Below are 19155 nucleotides of genomic sequence, written 5' to 3' on the forward strand. Positions count from 1 at the left end.
ATAATTTTTTAATATTTTTAATCATTTTGATTTATAAATTTTGGACATTTAAAAACGATTACGAAATTTACAAGTACAAATTATATATTTGTAGTTACTGATGCAATTATGAAAATTAATTGATATTTTTATAAAATCTTTCAGGTTTCTTAAAACCAGTACAAATTTTATTACAATAAAATACAATAAAGCAAGTAAACGCTTGTTTAATCTTTAGCTGGTATCCATGGGATCCAGCTAACTCCAGTCTACTTTAGCGTCAATTTACTCTCCCTTATTGTTCAAGAATTATACTTGTGACGCTATTTATTATTAGTTTGAAGAACCCTCAACCGCCTCGAACACACTGTGTAATCTCAATAGCGTCAGTCTAGTCGTGGCAGCCGAACAAAACGGAATGGGGTCCGCAGAGGCCTTAATGTGCCAATAACCATCACCAACAAACTTTTTTTTTAAAGTATAGTGTCTCGAGAGGCTGCAGGTAAATTTTTAGCTTTTAATATTAAACAATAAAAAGTTAAATTATGAATTTTTGAATTAAAGTAGTCATTTTCGTTTTTTTTTTGCATTCTTAAATTTTTTTCCATCTTCAGAATTATATTTTATCAAAATAAACTCCGAAATCTTGTAAAATAATATTTGAAAACTACTTCACTTTTTTTCAAATAATAAAAATCAATAGCTATTTTACAGTACACATTTAGTATTTGGGATTTGAAAGACTCCGGGGTGCCAGCTATGGGTTAGATCGTACTTTTTGTAGCATGTTGCAAGAAGATTTATATTAAATTAATTTGTTATTGATGAAAAGTTGAGCATTGTTCTAATGGATACCTAAAACATCAAGTTACAATTATGAAAAAAAATGTCATTTTTTTGTCAAGCGGATTTTGGTGCTTAATAAAAAATAAAATTTTAGTATTAATTGTGAAATATATTTTTTTAATTCTATACGGATTGTCGAACTTAAAATGCAATTACAGCGTGAAACTAAAATTAAATCTCACATTAAATTGAACGTCAATTTGATTACAATTTTATGATGCTTGTAGCTCATAATAAATTAACGATTAATTGAATATTGAAATATTAATTCTAGTGTTTTCTTAACATCAATTGATTTATTATATGTATGCATATGTATTATTATATACATATTATGCTATATGTTACACGCTACATCTTGCGAAATAGTTTAAGGTATTTGTACAAATATATAAATTTATGTATAAATTGAAAAATAACGTTTTACATCAAAGTGAAAGGTTTCTAGAAATCCTCATATACATTAACTCATATTTTATGCAGATAATTCACGTTAAAAAAAAAGAAAAAGAAAATGTAGCACTACCTATTATGTTGGGTTTAGGGCTTATTTTGTCAGACATTAATTTTTATTTATCTTACAAAAAACTTTATTATTGCACTAATTGTCAATTCCAAATAATAAAAACTTTTCTCATCTGTGACAAAAGATTTTCTAGTTTGTATTTATGTTTCAAAAGTTTGATTTTTAATTTTTGTTTGAGAAATACAAATTTCTTTGTATTTGTTTTAGAGAATGCATTACTTAAGAAATATATTTCTTCTTGATTGTAATCCAAAAACAAAGTGGTATGTCAATATCGATGACCTGTCTCTTTCCTTTACTTTCAAATATTTTATTTAAAAAAATTATTATACGTTACTCACATTTTCTCATATACGCTGGAACTTACATCCGTGATCCTTTGTCCCATGTAACAACACACGAATAAATAACACAGTGATACAACAGAGACACCAATAGATCTAATAGCTAGCTCGATATCAGAAATAGTTAATACCTGAAAAATTCTGTTTTATTACTTCGATAATACTTGTAAACATATTTTTGCTGTTAACAGTACCTGGATTAACGTAAGACTCATCAAAAACAATATTCCTGTGAGATCCGTTAAAAACGGTAATGTATGACAAGTTTCAATAATATCGACAAATCTTGTAATATGAAAAAAGACAATCATGTTAAAGTAAGGTAAATAATGAGGTAAAGAATCTCTTTCACATGTGAATAAATTAATACGTATATTAACTTAAAATATAAAACATACGTTTGGGAATTCGATACTGAATTTTATAAGATTATTCTCACCGCATAAATAACCATAATAAAATACTTAGATATTTGTAATAATCTTATATAATCAAAATCTATAAATATAAATTCTTTCATCATATCTCTACGAGTAAATATAAATTATATTTACTCGTAGAGATATGATGAAAGAAATGTCTATTAAAGTTTCTTTGTATATTATATTAAATTGTTTTATTTGATATATTTTATATTGATATATTTATAGAAAAAAGTCACCAATACTAGCAGAAATCTCCTAAAACAATATCCCTTTATTTCTCAAAAATAAAAGATTGCATTGTAGATATAATTAATACTGACAAAACTATGATTTGCATAAATATTTAAAAAATAAAAATTTTTATTATTGATATATATATCTTGTTTTTTCACATAGATTTTTCCTATATAAAATTTATTAAAAACAAATTGAATTTTATACATAGTCGCGCTACATATTATCTTGTGCATCCTGTGGAACAATGTAAGACATTTGTATATACAAATGACATAATCGATAAAATAATATTTTATATTGAAGTGAAAGACTTCTGGAAATTCTCATTAATTTGTAAATATTTTGTACAAATGGTTTAAAGGAAAAAAAAACCTATTATGTCAATTTTGCGGCCCAATTTTGCAATGTTTATTTTTCTTATATTGCGAAAATAATATTGCAAAATATAAAACAGTAATTATAAAAACTGTTATACCAATTGATAAAAGTACTCTTTTTAGTTTACATTTATTTATATTTTTAAAGTTTTATTTTTAGTTGAAGAATACTATTCAAAAACTTTTGTTTAAGAAATATATATATATATATATATTATCCAAAAACAAAATGTGTCAATATTACTTTCCTTCCTTTATTAATATTTTATTTAAAAACAGAACTTTTGTTGATTAAAACTGTATAAAATACGCGTAAAGGAACATTATTACTCCATGATTGTTATTTTTTTAATTTTCTTTGCAGCATACATTCTGCTTCATTACTTGTGAAAAATGAAATTACGCATTAGATTATTACGTGTATTAAATAAATACAAACTGTAAAATGTTGTAATGCTGGCGTACAAAAACGGCCACATTTCTGGTACTTATTTGTGATTTCTGAATTAAACTGTATTCTGTCTTGTCTTCTACAATGGAAAATAAACGTTCTGCGCGATACCTGCCGAAATTATCGTTAGAGTTACTCTTAGCATAAAACTGCTTTGCTCGAACTACTCGTATAATCATCTTACAATGAGCGGAAGAAAAGACGAAACGATTGTTTAGTCTTCATGTGAAGAATAAAAAAAGTTACAACAGATATTAAGGTGTGAGAAGAAAACACTATGATATTATTTAAATAAAAAAAAGTATATACACAACTCGACAGCTGGGTTGACTAGTTGAGAGTTTGTGAACGCTTCGATTTTTAGCTCAATCTAAGAGTCGTCTACTCTTTCGCAAATAGCAGTAAATTGCAAGGAATATTTTTTTACCCTAACAATGTGCACATTCCGCAAACGTGTTGCGTGAGAGTCACAAATAGAGTGGAACTCACGACATAAGCTATAGGTAGGATTACAAGCACGATGCATATATGGAAACGAATGAGGTAAAAGTATCGCTCCTCATCGATAAAGAATTCAGCTTTAAAGGGTCGCCTTCGTGGGCGAGATTCATTCATAGGCACCACAATATCAAGAATTTCTGGTATGAACATCCATATGTTGTATCCCACTACGTTTATATACGTCAGGACTGAAAAGTTCAGTAATTAAGTTAATTTATTAATTAATTTCTTGATAATTTATAGAGAGAGTTATGTGTAAAAAAATGAAATTTAAATGCAATGACTAATATGATGATACACATTAATCTATTAATAATTTATTTCCGCAAATTATCATATGGTTGACTTTCGAATTTTTCAGAAAGCAATATATTTCTGAAAAGATGTGAAATATACAAAAGGATTATTCGCGCTTTTGGTAACATTTTTATAATTATTTATATAATTATTTATAATTATTTTAATAATTTTTTTCAATATAAAAACTATAAATTGAAAAAACATTTATTGTTTGATATCTCAATGTTTTTTATAATCATCTTAACATAAAACATTTTTGGTAATTATTTGAATTAAAAAATACATTTTGTGATAGTACCCTGGCGGAAAAATTTCTACAAAATTCTAAAAAAGCTGCAAAAATTTACAAAAAGACAAGACAAATTTTAATGTACAAAAACTTGGCGCTGCTAAAAATCTTTAAATGTAATAAAGTAGTCACATTTCTATTAAATTTATTATTACTTATAAATTATTTTAATTGTTTTCCTTATTCGGTCTAACAGCGTCATTTATTTACGTTAAACAATTTTTTTATTTAAATTGTTTATTTATTTTTAACTCTATTACCTCTTTAATCCTTTGTGATTAAATCTTACAAGCAAAACATGATTTAATTGCCATTAAGCAGTATGAGTAGAAAAAATACCATTTTACTGATGATTCAAGATACAGAAATTATCAGAAAAAGGTAAAAAAAAATCTTAATTTATATGTAGTTCTCATCCAAGTTACAAACAAGTTAACAAATTAATCTTCGTGAAGACGATTTTTTTTTCTGAAAAAGAATTCAATTTTTCGAGACTTTCTTTCGGAAAAATTAAAGTTAAATTTATTTGATTGTAATTGGGATAAGAAAGGAGAATATATTATGAATATCTACCACAAATTTTGATTTAATTGGATTAAAAGTATGAATTGTGACAATAAAATTTTTTAAAATGCTTTGAGAAAAACGTTTCTAATTTTGCAAACTGTTTATATGTTAATAAAAACATACAAGTCTCTTACCTTTAATCTGCTTTCTCTATCAACGTTCAAACTATATATTAAAAAATACATTAAAAATAATTTTAACTCAAAAGCGAGAATATCCCTTAAAGGAAGATTTATTTCTATCTTGTAACAAGTTAAAGTTTACCAAGTGTCTCGCTATTACAGATTTTCCTCTAAGATCTCAAATTAAAATACCGAAAATATATCTAAAATAAAATTTTATTCTCAAAATTTTAATTTATATAAACATCATCTCTGCTATATAATATACTCAAGCTCTAATGACTTAATAAGTTTCTCTTATATGATATATAAACTCAATAAAATGTTTTTTTGATGTTTTAAAAGATATAGGAAAAATCAGTTTTAAGAGTGAATAATATTTATTAAATCAAATAAATTATGCTTAGAAAATTTTCCGTTTAATTAACTGAGCAATTATAATAATTGAATTAAATAGCAATTATAAATGTGTTGTGAAGATGAAATTGTGATTATGAATAGCTAGAATAAATGTCGTCTGTTGCTTATTGAAATTTATGTGTACGATACATATGCTTCATGTTTATAATGAAAAACACGATTATTGCAGTTTTATACACAGAAATACACTCTTGATTTGACAGGTAGAAATGCCTGTCTTTTTCCTCTGTAGACAAAGTGAGATTTTATGTTTCTCTTACTCATATAACATAATGTGAATAATCTTGAAGTCTCAGCATGTTCGTGCATAATCTTGATTTCATCGCGTGTCTTTTGCAATGCCCAGTCTTTTGACATCTGCTCGAATAATTCTCTAAACTAAAAAAAAAAAATAAATTTTGGTACAGTTAATAAGTAAATAAATAATTATATACTTTTTATATTTCAAAAAACCGATTAACATCTATTAAACCGCACTGATATGTTGACGTAATTATAATATGCAATTTCAATTCTAAAAGATTTACAATTTAATGTTGCATATAATCTAATTTTAATTTTATCATTATTTACTTTATTTTCTTACTTTTATTTGTTATTAATTATAAAATTATTCGTGGAAAATACGTGGTAAATCATAAGCAAATGTCTTAATTAGCGAGAGATTAGATTAAATAACCAAATTAAAATTCGTATAACTTCTTCTATATTTATCTAAAAATTTATCGTAGTCTAGATTTTTACACATTAGAAACAAAAACAATTTGTTAAATTACGAGATATAAATTATTAGGATTGATAAATGTTTACTTTGTCTACATTTGTGATACGCATATACAAGTTGCTCAGACTGCCCAATGCAAGCATAAGTGATGGTAATCCATCTACTAAAAAGTCTACAGTGACGTAATGTGTAAACAAGCTCGAAATCTGAAAACATATTATTAACTCTTAATAAAAGTGAAGAAATTAGATCGAGAACAATTTCATCGAGAAGTTAATTATCCGAGCTAAATTTTATTAATTCCTTAAAAATTTCTATGAAAATTTTTTCTTATAGCTTTGATGAAATAATAACATTGGAAAATAATATTATTAAATTTGTATATTATTTTGTAATCTAATATTGTGTATACTTTTCAATCCTTATGTTTGAAAAATGTTAGAAAATAATTAAAAGGAAATTATTTTCTAAATTACAATTCTACCTGAAAAATTGCAGACGACAACATGACGATCGTGATAACAGCTCTTATTAAATGAGCGCGCCGCTTGCTTTGATAAGGCCATAGTCCGCTAACCGATAGAAAAAATCGGTTTAATTTATAGTAATCCTCTTCAGGATATTCCATTTGCTTCAAAGATCTCAAAAGAAGTGACTACAGAAGCGAACCGATTGTTACTTTATTATAGTTATTTCTTCTTTTTTTCAAGGTCTGCTTATTTTACATTTTTTCTTTTTTCTTTTCCTTATCAAGTTATTATTGAACAAATTACACCGAAGGAAAGTACACGCACTTAATGCGGAAGCAAAAATTTTTTTTAAGTGTCACAAAAATTGATCGGGAAGACGCATACGATATTCGCGTAATGACGTGAGAAAGAAACCATCGGTGGGATATACATACAGAAATTGTCTTTAGTCAGTTTTTTCCTCACATTATTTTATTTCCGTACAATATATTCAACAATTTTGGTCGCTGCAAGGCAATTTTTCGATTATTACAGGAAAATGTTAAATAAAAGTGAGAGAAAAAAATGTAATGTAAAATACTCGTGCAACATGTAGAGATAGATGCAATATCTCTACACAGTACATTATTGGCTAAACATATCTTCTCTAAAATGGTTTTTTAAATTTAAAAAATGCGTCGTCAGAAGCAAAATAAGTTTTTTTTTAAATATAGACGTAAGTAAACATAGAATATTAACCTGAAGGATAGTTACTTAGTGTTTTTTTTTTCATTCTAATGTTAAAAAAATGAAACTCATAGAAAGTTTTTTACTAATCCAACATTCATACTTACCTTTCATTTAACGATTCCGAGATCCAATTTATACAATTGGAATAAGTTATGACTCATACATAGTATCGATCTAAAACTAACTAAAATATTAAAAAATACCTCGTTTACGTTATAAAAATCAGTCAAGTAAGATTTTATATTACAAATTCGAAGTAATAATTTGAATGGGATTTCAGTTAAAATTCTTATATGTATAATTGTTACATATAATATTATAAAAACTATTTAACTAATAAAAACTTAATATTTTTGTGTTTATGCAATACAAAAATTTATGTCATTTATATAATAAATAATATAATAAATAAATATATTAAAAATATACTTTTCAATAATTTTGCAAGAATAAATACAACATAAACATGATACGACATAATCTTATTTTAAATTGCTAAAATGGTTATAAATTTTATTTGTTTCTAATAATTCTGTGTTTCTAATAATTGTGTTTCTAATAAATCTGTTTCTAATAGTTCACTTTTTTCTTTACGAATTTTTAAATAAATATATAATTCCAATGAAAAATCGTAATATAACAATGTTTTACTAATTAATTTCTTTATCTTTTAAAAATATTTAACAATACTAATAAGCTGTTTAATATGTTTAGATATTAATAAAACAATCAATAATTTGCAATATATAGTTGATAACAATAACTCTTAACTGAAATATAAAGTTATTCCAGATCGTTTACATTTACATAATAAAAAAAATAACTTTTCATGTTAAAAGTGGAACTCTACATTCACTACGTTAAGAAAAATAAAAGATGTACGTACATACTATAAGAGACACATAGAAAAAATTAATTATTTCAAAGCAAATTTCTTAAGTTTTTTTTTAACTTTTTAAAGAAAAACATTTTTTCTTTAAAATCTAAAAATATATAAATTTACAATTAAAGAATCTTCCGTTGGAATAAAAATTATAAGTGTGACTTGAATAACTTTGTTATATTTCTATACAAATAACAAAACAATTTACATGTAACTATGAAAAAATACAAGTGGTATAGGATGATTATGTATCGTGATATAATGTGTTTTATGTGAATGTAGAGGTATAGAAATTGTTTCAAGAACAATAAACTGACACTATACTTAATTATATATTTCACACACTACATGATAAAATGGCGACAAATCTTCGACTAGATACATCTCTTCTATACAAGATGCGAAGATCGGAAAAATTGTTAATTTTCTCATGGCAGATTCTTTGATTCCTATTTTTTTTAAATAAAATTTTGATAAAAGAATAATATTTTTCTTAAACAATTATTTATCTAAAAATATAAAAATATATAGATTTGATATATAATTATATATAAAATTTGATATATGTAATTATATTAAATTTTATATATTAATATTAATATAATAACATATAATTATATAGAGTAAATATTTATTATTAACGAAATCTAAAATAGCTCCAGTTTAGTCAAATATTATATCAAAATCATCGGTAAATGTCTATAATAGCTACTGGTGCGAAAAATCAATTTTTTTCAATACCAATCAACAAAACTACTAAGGAAATGAAATATAGAAATGCTTTTAGGGAGGGGCAAATCTTTGTTAAAGCATAGGAAGGGAGAGAGTAGGATGCATCTTGCTTCACAGAAAAGTTGAAAAGCTATGTGGAACAAAACAATTACAGATATCGTTTTTGTTCACAACTTTTGTTTAAATATTTTCCAGCTTTTTCATACTGGAGATTACTTAGTACGAATCTGATAATATTTATTAAAGTTAGAGCTAATTGGAGGTGTTTCGCAAATAACACATAATACTTATTATATACCTATACATAATTCTCTACAAAGAAATATATTCCTGTAAAGGAAAAAATAACTTTTACGAAAAATAAGTTATTTATCGTTAACTTATCAAAGAATCTTCCATTGATATAAAAACAGCCCTATGAAATTTTTCTGTGATTTTAGACATATGAAATACAACTGAAGAATGTGCAACAGCGTTAAAAATATGCCCGCAACAAATGCATATGTATACATTTGACAGAGTTGAATGTGTTGAATATGTTGTCAGCGCCACAACGACATTACGTGGACACTAAAAACTATTGAACTAAATTTCATAGGGTTGTATAAGAATCACGAGTGAGATACGTCATACATTTTTAAAATAACAACAAACGATTGATGAAATCGCGAAATATCCTAATAATTACAGAGCAGCTGCTCGATATCCTCACGTAAAGTAGAGAAAATCGGTCTCTCGTGGCTATTCAGTTGCCAGCATGATAGCATCAGTTTTCTATGGATTTCCTGTGGACAGTTGTCTGGGCAAGGAAGACGGTGGCCACGTTCCAATGCGTTCAATAGGTCAGTTATAGTTGTCATTAAGATTTCTTTCTCACCCATTCTGATTGACAACTGTGGATCGACGCCGTAGCTGAAAACTTCGTACATCGTCACGCCGAATGACCATACATCCGAACGCGTTGAAAATTTATTATGCCTCAAACTCTCTGGTGCATACCTGAAAATATAATTTTTTCTTTTGATGCACATTAGTGCAAAGAAATAATTCGATCTTCTAGAATTAAAATTAGAATCAATAAAAAATATATATTACATTATTTTTAAATATGAAAACTTAATTTACTTTAGACAAAATATTAAAAAAGGAGATTTTAGAGAACTTTTTGCAATAATTACCATTTTATTGGAATATTACGAAGAGTTTTAAAAACATAATAATCACTCGCAGCTATCACTTGCGCGAGACCAAAGTCACTAATTTTTACTCGATCCTCGCTCGTTACCAAGATATTTCTTGCTGCTAGATCTCGGTGAACAATATTCATACTACCGAGATACTCCATGCCCGCGACGATGTCCAGAGCGAAGCCTAATAGTGTTTTATATGCAAGACTAAATCGATGGGAACTTAGATAACTTAACAATGAACCATATTGAATAAATTCCATCACCAGGATTCGATCCACTGAGCATAGAATTTTCACAATGTTAGGATGTTTGAGCCTCTAAAGCAAACAAGAAAAGAAACAATTAAACTATTACTTTACTTATTATCTTATACAATTCATATATGAATACTAATTTTGAGTCCAATAAAAAATAGAAACATTTTTACATTTTTTTACATTTTTTTTACATTTTTTAAGTCTCTTTAAGATAAACGCATATATTACATGCACGCGTAAGAATTTACAAAACTCTCGATATAGAAATTTTGTGTAACAATTTTTAGAAAAACAATTCTAAAAACAATGATTTACCTCCATGATTTTAATTTCTCTCTCGAAATCAAGCACGTTTTCTGAATCCTCCTGCGTCTTGAGTTTCTTGACGGCAACATCTTGTTCTGAGTCAACTTCCTTACCATTGCGCCTTCTGAGTGTACCCTTATACACTTCACCGTAGAAACCTTCGCCTATGCGTCCTTGCAGGATCACATCCAAGTTTTCATTTATCTCATAGGTACGCTGCCATTGGGAACTATCTTTGCTATTGCAAGCTTTTTTGTCATTAATTTTACTTTTGTTGGTTTTGCCTGAGCTTTCGTCGCAGCTCGGACCACAATCGCTACCATTATCTGGCATCTTGTACAATTCACTATTTAGCCAACGCAAATAAAATGACAATTCGTCCCTATTACTGTCTTGATTCTGGTAACTAACCAGCTGCTCTGTAACTTTTAAAGAAATTAAATTTTAAACTTTAACTTCAGTCATCAGTCATTAAATTTTATTATTTGTAAATTTATCAATATATAGTATGTTATAATGAAAATAATTCTTGACTTTTCTAATGTTTAAAAACATGATAGCAATCATTGCACATACAAGGTGGACCACTTAAAGTGTTACAAACTATTACTTCAAAATTACGTATCATAGCAAAAAATGTTTCAAACAAAAGTTATATATTTAAAGTTTAAAAAGAGACAAATAATTGATAAAATTAATTATCGAAAAAAAATTCATTTTTATGAAGGTTATCGCCATTTTTTGTTAAATTATATTATTTTTTTAACCATAATTCCTTTAGTTATTTTGCACATATAAAGGTACTAAGATAATTAATTTAGGTAAGGTAATTATAAATTAATTAACTGAAATTAATTATAGTTACCGAAAAATTAATAATTTACGATTTCATACTTTTTATTCTGATATATGTCAACATAAAATATAAAATATTATGTAAATCATGAATTTTTTAATAATTATCTTAATATTTTTATGTACAGAATAAAGAGATCAATCAATGTAAAGAAAACATAATTAAAATGTATAACATGAATAATAATAATTTGTAACGCTTTAAATGTCCTCTATTTTGTATACATCTCTTACGTAATAAAATTATTAAGGATAATATATTAATTGCTTATGTAATAAAAAAGATTTATAAATTTACTCACCATGATCGTGATCGTTCCAAGTAATACTGGTATAATCAGTGACTAAACTCGTTTGCGATTCACTATTTGATTTGCTTTCTTCTGTAAATATACTGCCATTTTCGTCATTGTTTCCATCCACTTCTTTGAACAGCTTGGGACATATAGTAGCATAAGTATGAGTTCTACGAGCATTATATACTTCATATAGAATCTGATTAATATCTCGCATGATAGCCTGAGGCTGTTTCCTTGGTACATTATTTTTGCCCCAGCATTCCAATATTAATTTATAGATTTCATTTGGACAGTCCTTTGGAGGAAGCAGTCGATTCCCACATTCATAATACTACAAGATATTCATAATTAGTATTAGTATTAGTTTAAAACTAAATAGACTATTAGTTCTATTAAAGAAATAATATAATCAAGTTTTTGTTTATAAAAGATGTACCATTTTAACAGTTTGAATTTTATGATATTTAGGCGGGGTAGCCCCTCTAGAAAATATCTCCCAAATAGTTGTCGCCAACGCCCATATATCCGCTTGAAGGCTATATTTTGCGGATGCAAAATCCTCGTAGTATTCTGGCGGTATCCAATATATGCTGCGCAAAATAAAGAAAAATCGTGAATCTGTATATTACACAAAAGAAAAACAATGAACGTAAATTAAACAGAATTTCTATTTCTTAACTTACTCGTCCTCGGTGTAAGTGAAGAGACCAGGATCTCCCAACTTGACAATGAAACTGTTATCTGTATGCGAATGCACGAAAACGTTCCGGCATCTTATATTTCCATGAATTACACGATTCTCCTCCTGCATATTTTTATATATTTAAGACATTAACACTAAGATATAACACACAAATATTTGGAGAACTTTACCAAATGCCATAGAGCTGTTGCCAGACAAACAGTAGCTTCTACCATGTCGACTGTAAGTACAGACTTACTATTACTGTGCAGGTACTTGTCCAATGGTCCTAAATTTACCAACTCGAGTAGCATTCCGATCATCGGTGTTACAGTTATACCATACAATCTGAAAATGAAATAAGTAAAATGTAATATATTCATTCAGCTTCCATGCTTTCAAATTTTTTCCAAAGTTTCTGATATTCACCTAACTAGTGCTCCTGATCGCAACTGGCTCCACTTGCCGATCAACTCTAAAAATTCTTTGGTATAATTATTTTCCCCCATCTTGAGTATCTTCATCATGACTTCGAGCTTCTTGCCTTTAGCAACTCGCCATATGGCTCGATGTAAACTCGTCATTGTAGTAGTACAAGTCAAATCTTCATCGCTTTTTTCGATTGCTTTGTATATCTGCAACTCATTTTCAGATATGCATCGCGGTCCACCTTGCAATAGAGTGGTGACTATCTCCTCGTCTACTGCCACTTCATTTACGACATTTTCCGAAGCGCAAAGTAATAATTTCGATTTGTCTAAACAAATAAAAATTCTATTTATATAAATATAAAATTAAAATATTGAATATTTTTTTAGATATACCCTCCTCTTTCACGTGTGCATGCGTCCGTGCGTGTGTACGTAAAAAAAATATATATATATATTTATACTTTATTATTAATGTACATACCATATTCTGAAAATCCTAAACACTTTCCAAAGTATATTGATTCATTGGGATTTTGGAATGAAGAAATTAAATGCCTTAAAGATTCATACACCCGAGCACTATTTGTTGTCATTTCAAATTTATCAGGTTTCGTCTGTATCACTTTTTCCGAAGATATAGTTCCATCTCTGTTGTAAACGTCGATATAGTAAACACAATACTCGGTTTCACTCTCACGCAGTATGTAACTTCCTGGCTCGTTAGCACATTTTTCCTTAAGTTTCGTGTACGAGAAGTCTTTTCTGACACATTTTTAGATATTTTTTGTAAATATTAAATGTGAAGGATGTAATCTTGTGTTTTATAGAAATTATCTTACCCAACTGGTCCATGGCACCTCAATTTTTGTAATCTCTCTAAAGAAGGTGTGATAATACTAGTATCACCACTGCAGAGATTGAAATTCCACTTAACAGATAAGCGATAATATCCGTCCAGTGCAGATACAAATGACAATAAAATCGATTTTGTTTCGAATTGTACACATAATGGTATGCCAGTTCTTCTCCCAATTAATACAGTATTGTTCTTTCTAAAAGATGAAAATGACGACTTAAAAATAATGAATATTTAAATATTCATTATTTTTAAGTCGTAAAAATTATTATAATTGATTGTGCAAAAAAAATTAATGTATTGAAATATCGTTTGAAATATTTTATTATGTTAATTTACTATATGTTTATTATTACCCTATAGAAAGAGTGGAAATGTCCTCTATCCTACAAATCGTTTTCCAAGTACCAATGTCAATCTCACAGTATTTTACTTGCTCTATAGTAACCCTAAGTAAGACTTTAGCTTTTAAATTAGGAACATCTTTATCCATTAATGCCGTGTACTCTTCGTATGGATAATTTGGAGCCATACGTTCAAATTGCTTCAAATATTGCTCCTTAACGTATGCAGCATCATATCCAGACAATTTCGTAAGTGCATTGTGAATAGGTTTTTTAATAAAAAAGGCATGTCTTTTTATACATTCTTTAGGTATGTACTTCTTATAGTCTGATTCTACAATTTCTCGTGGGAGTTCTTCTTCTAACATTACCCTATAACAAATAAAATATACCACACAATGTTCAGCAATTATATTAAGTAAAATTTATGGAAAATTTAAAGAAATTATTTTTAAAATAAAATTTTGTTTATATTGTTTATCAAAGGAAGGAATGGTGTGTATCTTACCTATACATATCGCTAACTCCTAGGCCAATTAGTTCATGTTTATGTTTCTCATAAACAATGTCAGGTACTTTATTATCCAATACATCTCTGCGAACTTGTTCAAAATAATAATTATATGCATTTAAATCTATCTTTCTCAGTCTGTCCATACTGGATGGTTTGAATCTTAAGCGAAAGTTGAATCTGTACTTTTCAGAATCCTCTTCAAGTATGTGGCCACAAGGAAACCATAGTTTTGAAGAATAACTTTGCAATGCAAATAGATGTCTTGCTAAAGGACTTATATTAAAGGCATTGCATACCTAGAAATTAAACAGTTTTGTTTTTCAGGTTTGAAAGATTTAAAATTTATTCAAATATCAATAAGATAAACTATGGAAAAATAAATATAATTTGTAGAAATAATTAATAAAAAAAGATGTAAATCACATAGATATTTTATAGTTAAGAGAATAAATACATAATAAACGCCTAATAAAATGTATAAGGAGAATAAATAAAATAAATTGCATAAATAAATAATTTAGATTTATTGTATATTTATTATATATATATATATAAAGATTTATTATATATATTATTTATTTATGTAATTAATTTTATTTATTCTCCTTATATAATTTATTAATAAATATATATATTATAATATATATAAGTTAATAAATTGATTTATGAAGATCAATAAGTAAATTCTGAATCCTATTATTCATATTAAATAAAACAAATCTTTTATCTGTATTTATATATTTTTTATATTTACAATATAAAATATTTAGTTTACATCACACCAAATCACTGTACAAGTTGATTCATTGTTATGTTTAATAAAGATGTTATGATATTATAATATTATTAAATGTCATACTGTGCACAGTGAGTGACATGTAAATTTAGCGCTAGACAAAACTCCAATTTTTTTTTAATAATAAAATTATGTTAAAGATTTTTATCCTATTAATTATAAATTTGTACTTAAATTTCTATTTAATAAATAAACTTTCTTTAAAACTTAACAAAACTAATAGGGTTATAATTCATAATACAATATTTATTAATTTTACAAATTTTAGTCTTTTGTTACAATGTATTTAATAAGAAACAGATTTAAATCTAAATTTTTTAATCTTTAAATCAAAAACAAATAAATTACAATTGTATAATTCTATTTCAATATCAGATATCTTTGTAATAAAAAAATAAAAACTGATATATCTCAAAAAATTGCACATTATTTTTAAACTACATACTACAAAAAATTTAATCATAGTTTAAGGGTGTATCGGATACAATCTTATACAAAAGTGCATGAAATTTGAAATACTTAAATATCTATGCCTAATGCATAGTAAATCTAGATGTAAGAAACTTGAACGATAATTAGAGTCTTATTCTTACTCTTCAAAGGTATTTTTCACGTATTTGTGATTTTTTCACTTATGAGTTTAAACTTTTGACAGTAAAAATGCACAATTATCTCAAGTTATATTTTATTTCTTTAAAATGGTGTAGTGAAGACAATTGAAACTTGGCAGATATTTTCATCTATTTATATACTAGATGTGCAAAAAAATTCAAAACACTGATACTATTTCTTCTATATTTTTTTAGTTGTTTCATCTGTCAAGATCATCTTTTTCCATAAGATAGAAAAGGATACCATATAAAATCAGTGAAAATAGTTATAACTCAGCAACCGTTTAGTGGATGCGTTTTCAATTTTTTGCAGTATATTAGGGAAACTAAGAGAACAATTTCACAAATTTTTAGCAACGATTTTGAACTTCAGTCCGATACATCCTTAATAATTTCTTGCAATAAAACTGGATAAAACTTTCTTTATTCTATATACTAATCACACAATACTTATTTTATTAAAAAATGAAAGTATATAAACAATAAATTCTTTAGACCAATAAATGTTAAGCATATAAATAAATTGACAAAGCCTAAACAGTCTGTAGCTAAATCTTGGTGATAATTCTAATTTCTTTTAAAATATATATTATTCTTTTAAAATATTAATTTAATAAGGCATATAATTTTAATGAGAAATATAAAAATATTAAAATTTAATTATAAAAATTTTATAATTATGCAAAGACACAATGTGTTTGCCAGTAAACTATTGTTCTCAGAAATCAATTATTGTGGACGTTGTTATGGCAACAAAACGTTTTATCCACCTTATGGTAAGATCTATGTTATACAAGTTAACCAATGTAGACTGCAATGTTACTGTATATCCTTATGGCAAAAAACAAATTTTTGATTTTGTATAAATAATACTTTATATGTTTATGCAAGTACAAACATTTAAAATACTTTACTATGTTATTTGATTTACTTAATAAATTGATTTTTTTATTTATTGAGATTTGTGTCCAGTTAGATTTACTCCTCCCACTGCATGACAAAGATATGAAAATTATTAAATCAAAAACATTTGCTTTTGCCATAAGGATATGCAGTAACATTGCAGTCTACATTGGTTAACTGAAAGAAAGATATATCCGCACCTTTATGCACAAGTCTTCAACAGTATCACCAACAGTAAATGCAAATTTTATTGGTTTATCTCTGTTTGCCATATAAATGTAAACATAATGTGACAGTCGCGGGTCGTCATCCATATTAATTTAAAAGTTGTCGATCTCGCCAAAAATATTACATCTTACAGCAACCCATGGCATCCAATACACACCAATGATTGTTTTTTGTTTACTATATATGACGAATATAACGAATTCAATCATCTGCACTACTCAATACTCTGCATTTTTGTGTAGAATCAAGATTATCACGCCTCAATGACAAGGATATAATACACACAAATCATAACCGACAAAATATTCAACATATTGTTATCTCTTTGCCGGAATATATTCCATGTCTTCTTCTTTTCCTTAAGGTACCGTCCCTGTTTAGCTAGAGGGACGGCCTATGCTTTAAGGTGCCTTTTCACGCTGACGCTTGACGCTCATTTTCAGCCATAGAGCTTGTATTAATGGAGGGGCCTTGGTGCATCGCGACGCGCGCGGGGAGAATCGACAGAGAAGTGGATATATTCTGTCTTTTTTCGTGTGGGAACATGTTCGTAACTATACAATCTGAGGCCCGATTCTCGAATTCGTACGAAAAAAAATTCCTTACAAAGATAACACTGTGCATTCATTAAGTGGTACATAATTTAGAATCTAAAAGATGCATGCCAATCAAAATGAATGCATAGTATTACTTTTGTATGTAAAAATTTTTTGTACTAATTGTAACAGCCCAAGGCCCAGGTAGACACCAAGTAAGTTGGCTCGTACCTGTCGTACTGCTCGTATGTGTGGCGCTTCTTTCCTTCTAGAAAACGGAGTGGTGGGGATGTCCAACACAAAAAGAGACAAAATATATGAGAATATATTCATGTCTCTGTCGAGTCCATAGACATAGCTCTAGTTTACACCGAGCACTTGGTACGCGTATCAAGTAGTGAATTTAAGCTGATCAGCCAATGATTAAACACATTCACTAGTTATTTACTATTTGATACGCGTACCAAGTGCTCGGTGTAAACCAGAGCATAGTAAATATAGATCGAGCATTCCGCTGTAAGCGTTGATGCATACGAAAAGAAAGAGAAAAGATATATGAAGAATTTCTTTCTCTTTCTGACATCATCGTAGTAGGGAGAGCCTGACAGAGGAAATGGCTTAGTTTACATCGTGCATTTGATACGCGTATCAGGTACCATATTCGTATCAAATTCGTACTAAATATTTAGTACGCACGATGTAAACGCTGCCGGATCAATTTGGTACGAGCGTATCAAGTAGGAGTATCGTACTAAACTGATACGCGTACCAAGTAATACAAATGTCGATGTAAACGCATAAAACGCATTTTAGAGAGAATTTAGCTCTCTTTCTCTGCTGAACGCAGCCATCATTAATCGCTCCCGGAGCGATTAACTCAGTTGCACCAGTGCAGCTAAAAAGAACAGACCTAAGGTTTGTTTTTTATACCTACACTGCTACACTGGTGCAATAAGTTAAGGCACCTTTTCACGTTTGACGCTCATTTTCAGCGTCAAAAAACATCACGTGACTAAAAATATAATTAATTTCCCACTCAATAATATAATTGTAATATAACACACGTGTTATATTACAATTACATTGTTGAGTGGGAAATTACAACTAACAGGCACGTTACATGTAACTTGGTGTTTGGTGGATTAAGACATTGCTTGAGACGATCTTTAAATAATAGCGTTTTCGATTGACTCGACCCGACTCCGGGTCAATGGTCTGTTCCTTTTATCTTCATTTCTTGCACAGTTTATCACTTTTTTTGCAGTGGAAAAGAACAAACCATTGACTCGGAGTCGGGTCGAGTCAGCAAATCAAAAACGCTATAAAATTCGACTATTGGCCGGTATTCATAGTCGAATCTTATTTAAAGATCCTCTCAAGCAATGTCTTAAGATGCTAATACGGCTCTGTGATTAGCTGATGGCA

The 19155-nt window shown here is 27.8% G+C and overlaps 3 protein-coding genes across 3 annotated transcripts; all 3 read right to left on the reverse strand.

Annotated features, from left to right (window-relative positions):
- Nucleotides 1-2893: 2893 nt before the first annotated feature.
- Nucleotides 2894-4186, reverse strand: LOC105833762. The gene is made up of 2 exons (XM_028191016.1): nucleotides 3613-4186; nucleotides 2894-3296 (listed from the first exon to the last, which is right to left on the reverse strand). Exons 1-2 carry the CDS (start codon nucleotides 3834-3836, stop codon nucleotides 3158-3160), a joined length of 363 nt encoding a protein of 120 aa, XP_028046817.1. The 5' UTR covers nucleotides 3837-4186; the 3' UTR covers nucleotides 2894-3157.
- A 158-nt stretch (nucleotides 4187-4344) lies between these two features.
- Nucleotides 4345-6756, reverse strand: LOC105833757. The gene is made up of 3 exons (XM_028191015.2): nucleotides 6593-6756; nucleotides 6195-6314; nucleotides 4345-5762 (listed from the first exon to the last, which is right to left on the reverse strand). The coding sequence occupies exons 1-3, from the start codon at nucleotides 6734-6736 to the stop codon at nucleotides 5556-5558; spliced, it is 471 nt and encodes a 156-aa protein (XP_028046816.1). The 5' UTR covers nucleotides 6737-6756; the 3' UTR covers nucleotides 4345-5555.
- A 1592-nt stretch (nucleotides 6757-8348) lies between these two features.
- On the reverse strand, nucleotides 8349-17280 carry LOC105833761 (tyrosine-protein kinase hopscotch). Its single transcript, XM_012675733.2, has 13 exons — nucleotides 17167-17280; nucleotides 14651-14952; nucleotides 14155-14514; nucleotides 13782-13994; nucleotides 13424-13704; nucleotides 12941-13268; nucleotides 12703-12859; nucleotides 12513-12634; nucleotides 12266-12419; nucleotides 11833-12160; nucleotides 10685-11100; nucleotides 10101-10429; nucleotides 8349-9921 (listed from the first exon to the last, which is right to left on the reverse strand). Exons 1-13 carry the CDS (start codon nucleotides 17278-17280, stop codon nucleotides 9600-9602), a joined length of 3426 nt encoding a protein of 1141 aa, XP_012531187.1. The 3' UTR covers nucleotides 8349-9599.
- Between the last annotated feature and the right edge of the window lie 1875 nt (nucleotides 17281-19155).

The sequence above is a fragment of the Monomorium pharaonis genome, chromosome 6, assembly GCF_013373865.1.
Source record: "Monomorium pharaonis isolate MP-MQ-018 chromosome 6, ASM1337386v2, whole genome shotgun sequence".
NCBI classification, from domain to species: Eukaryota; Metazoa; Arthropoda; class Insecta; order Hymenoptera; family Formicidae; genus Monomorium; species Monomorium pharaonis.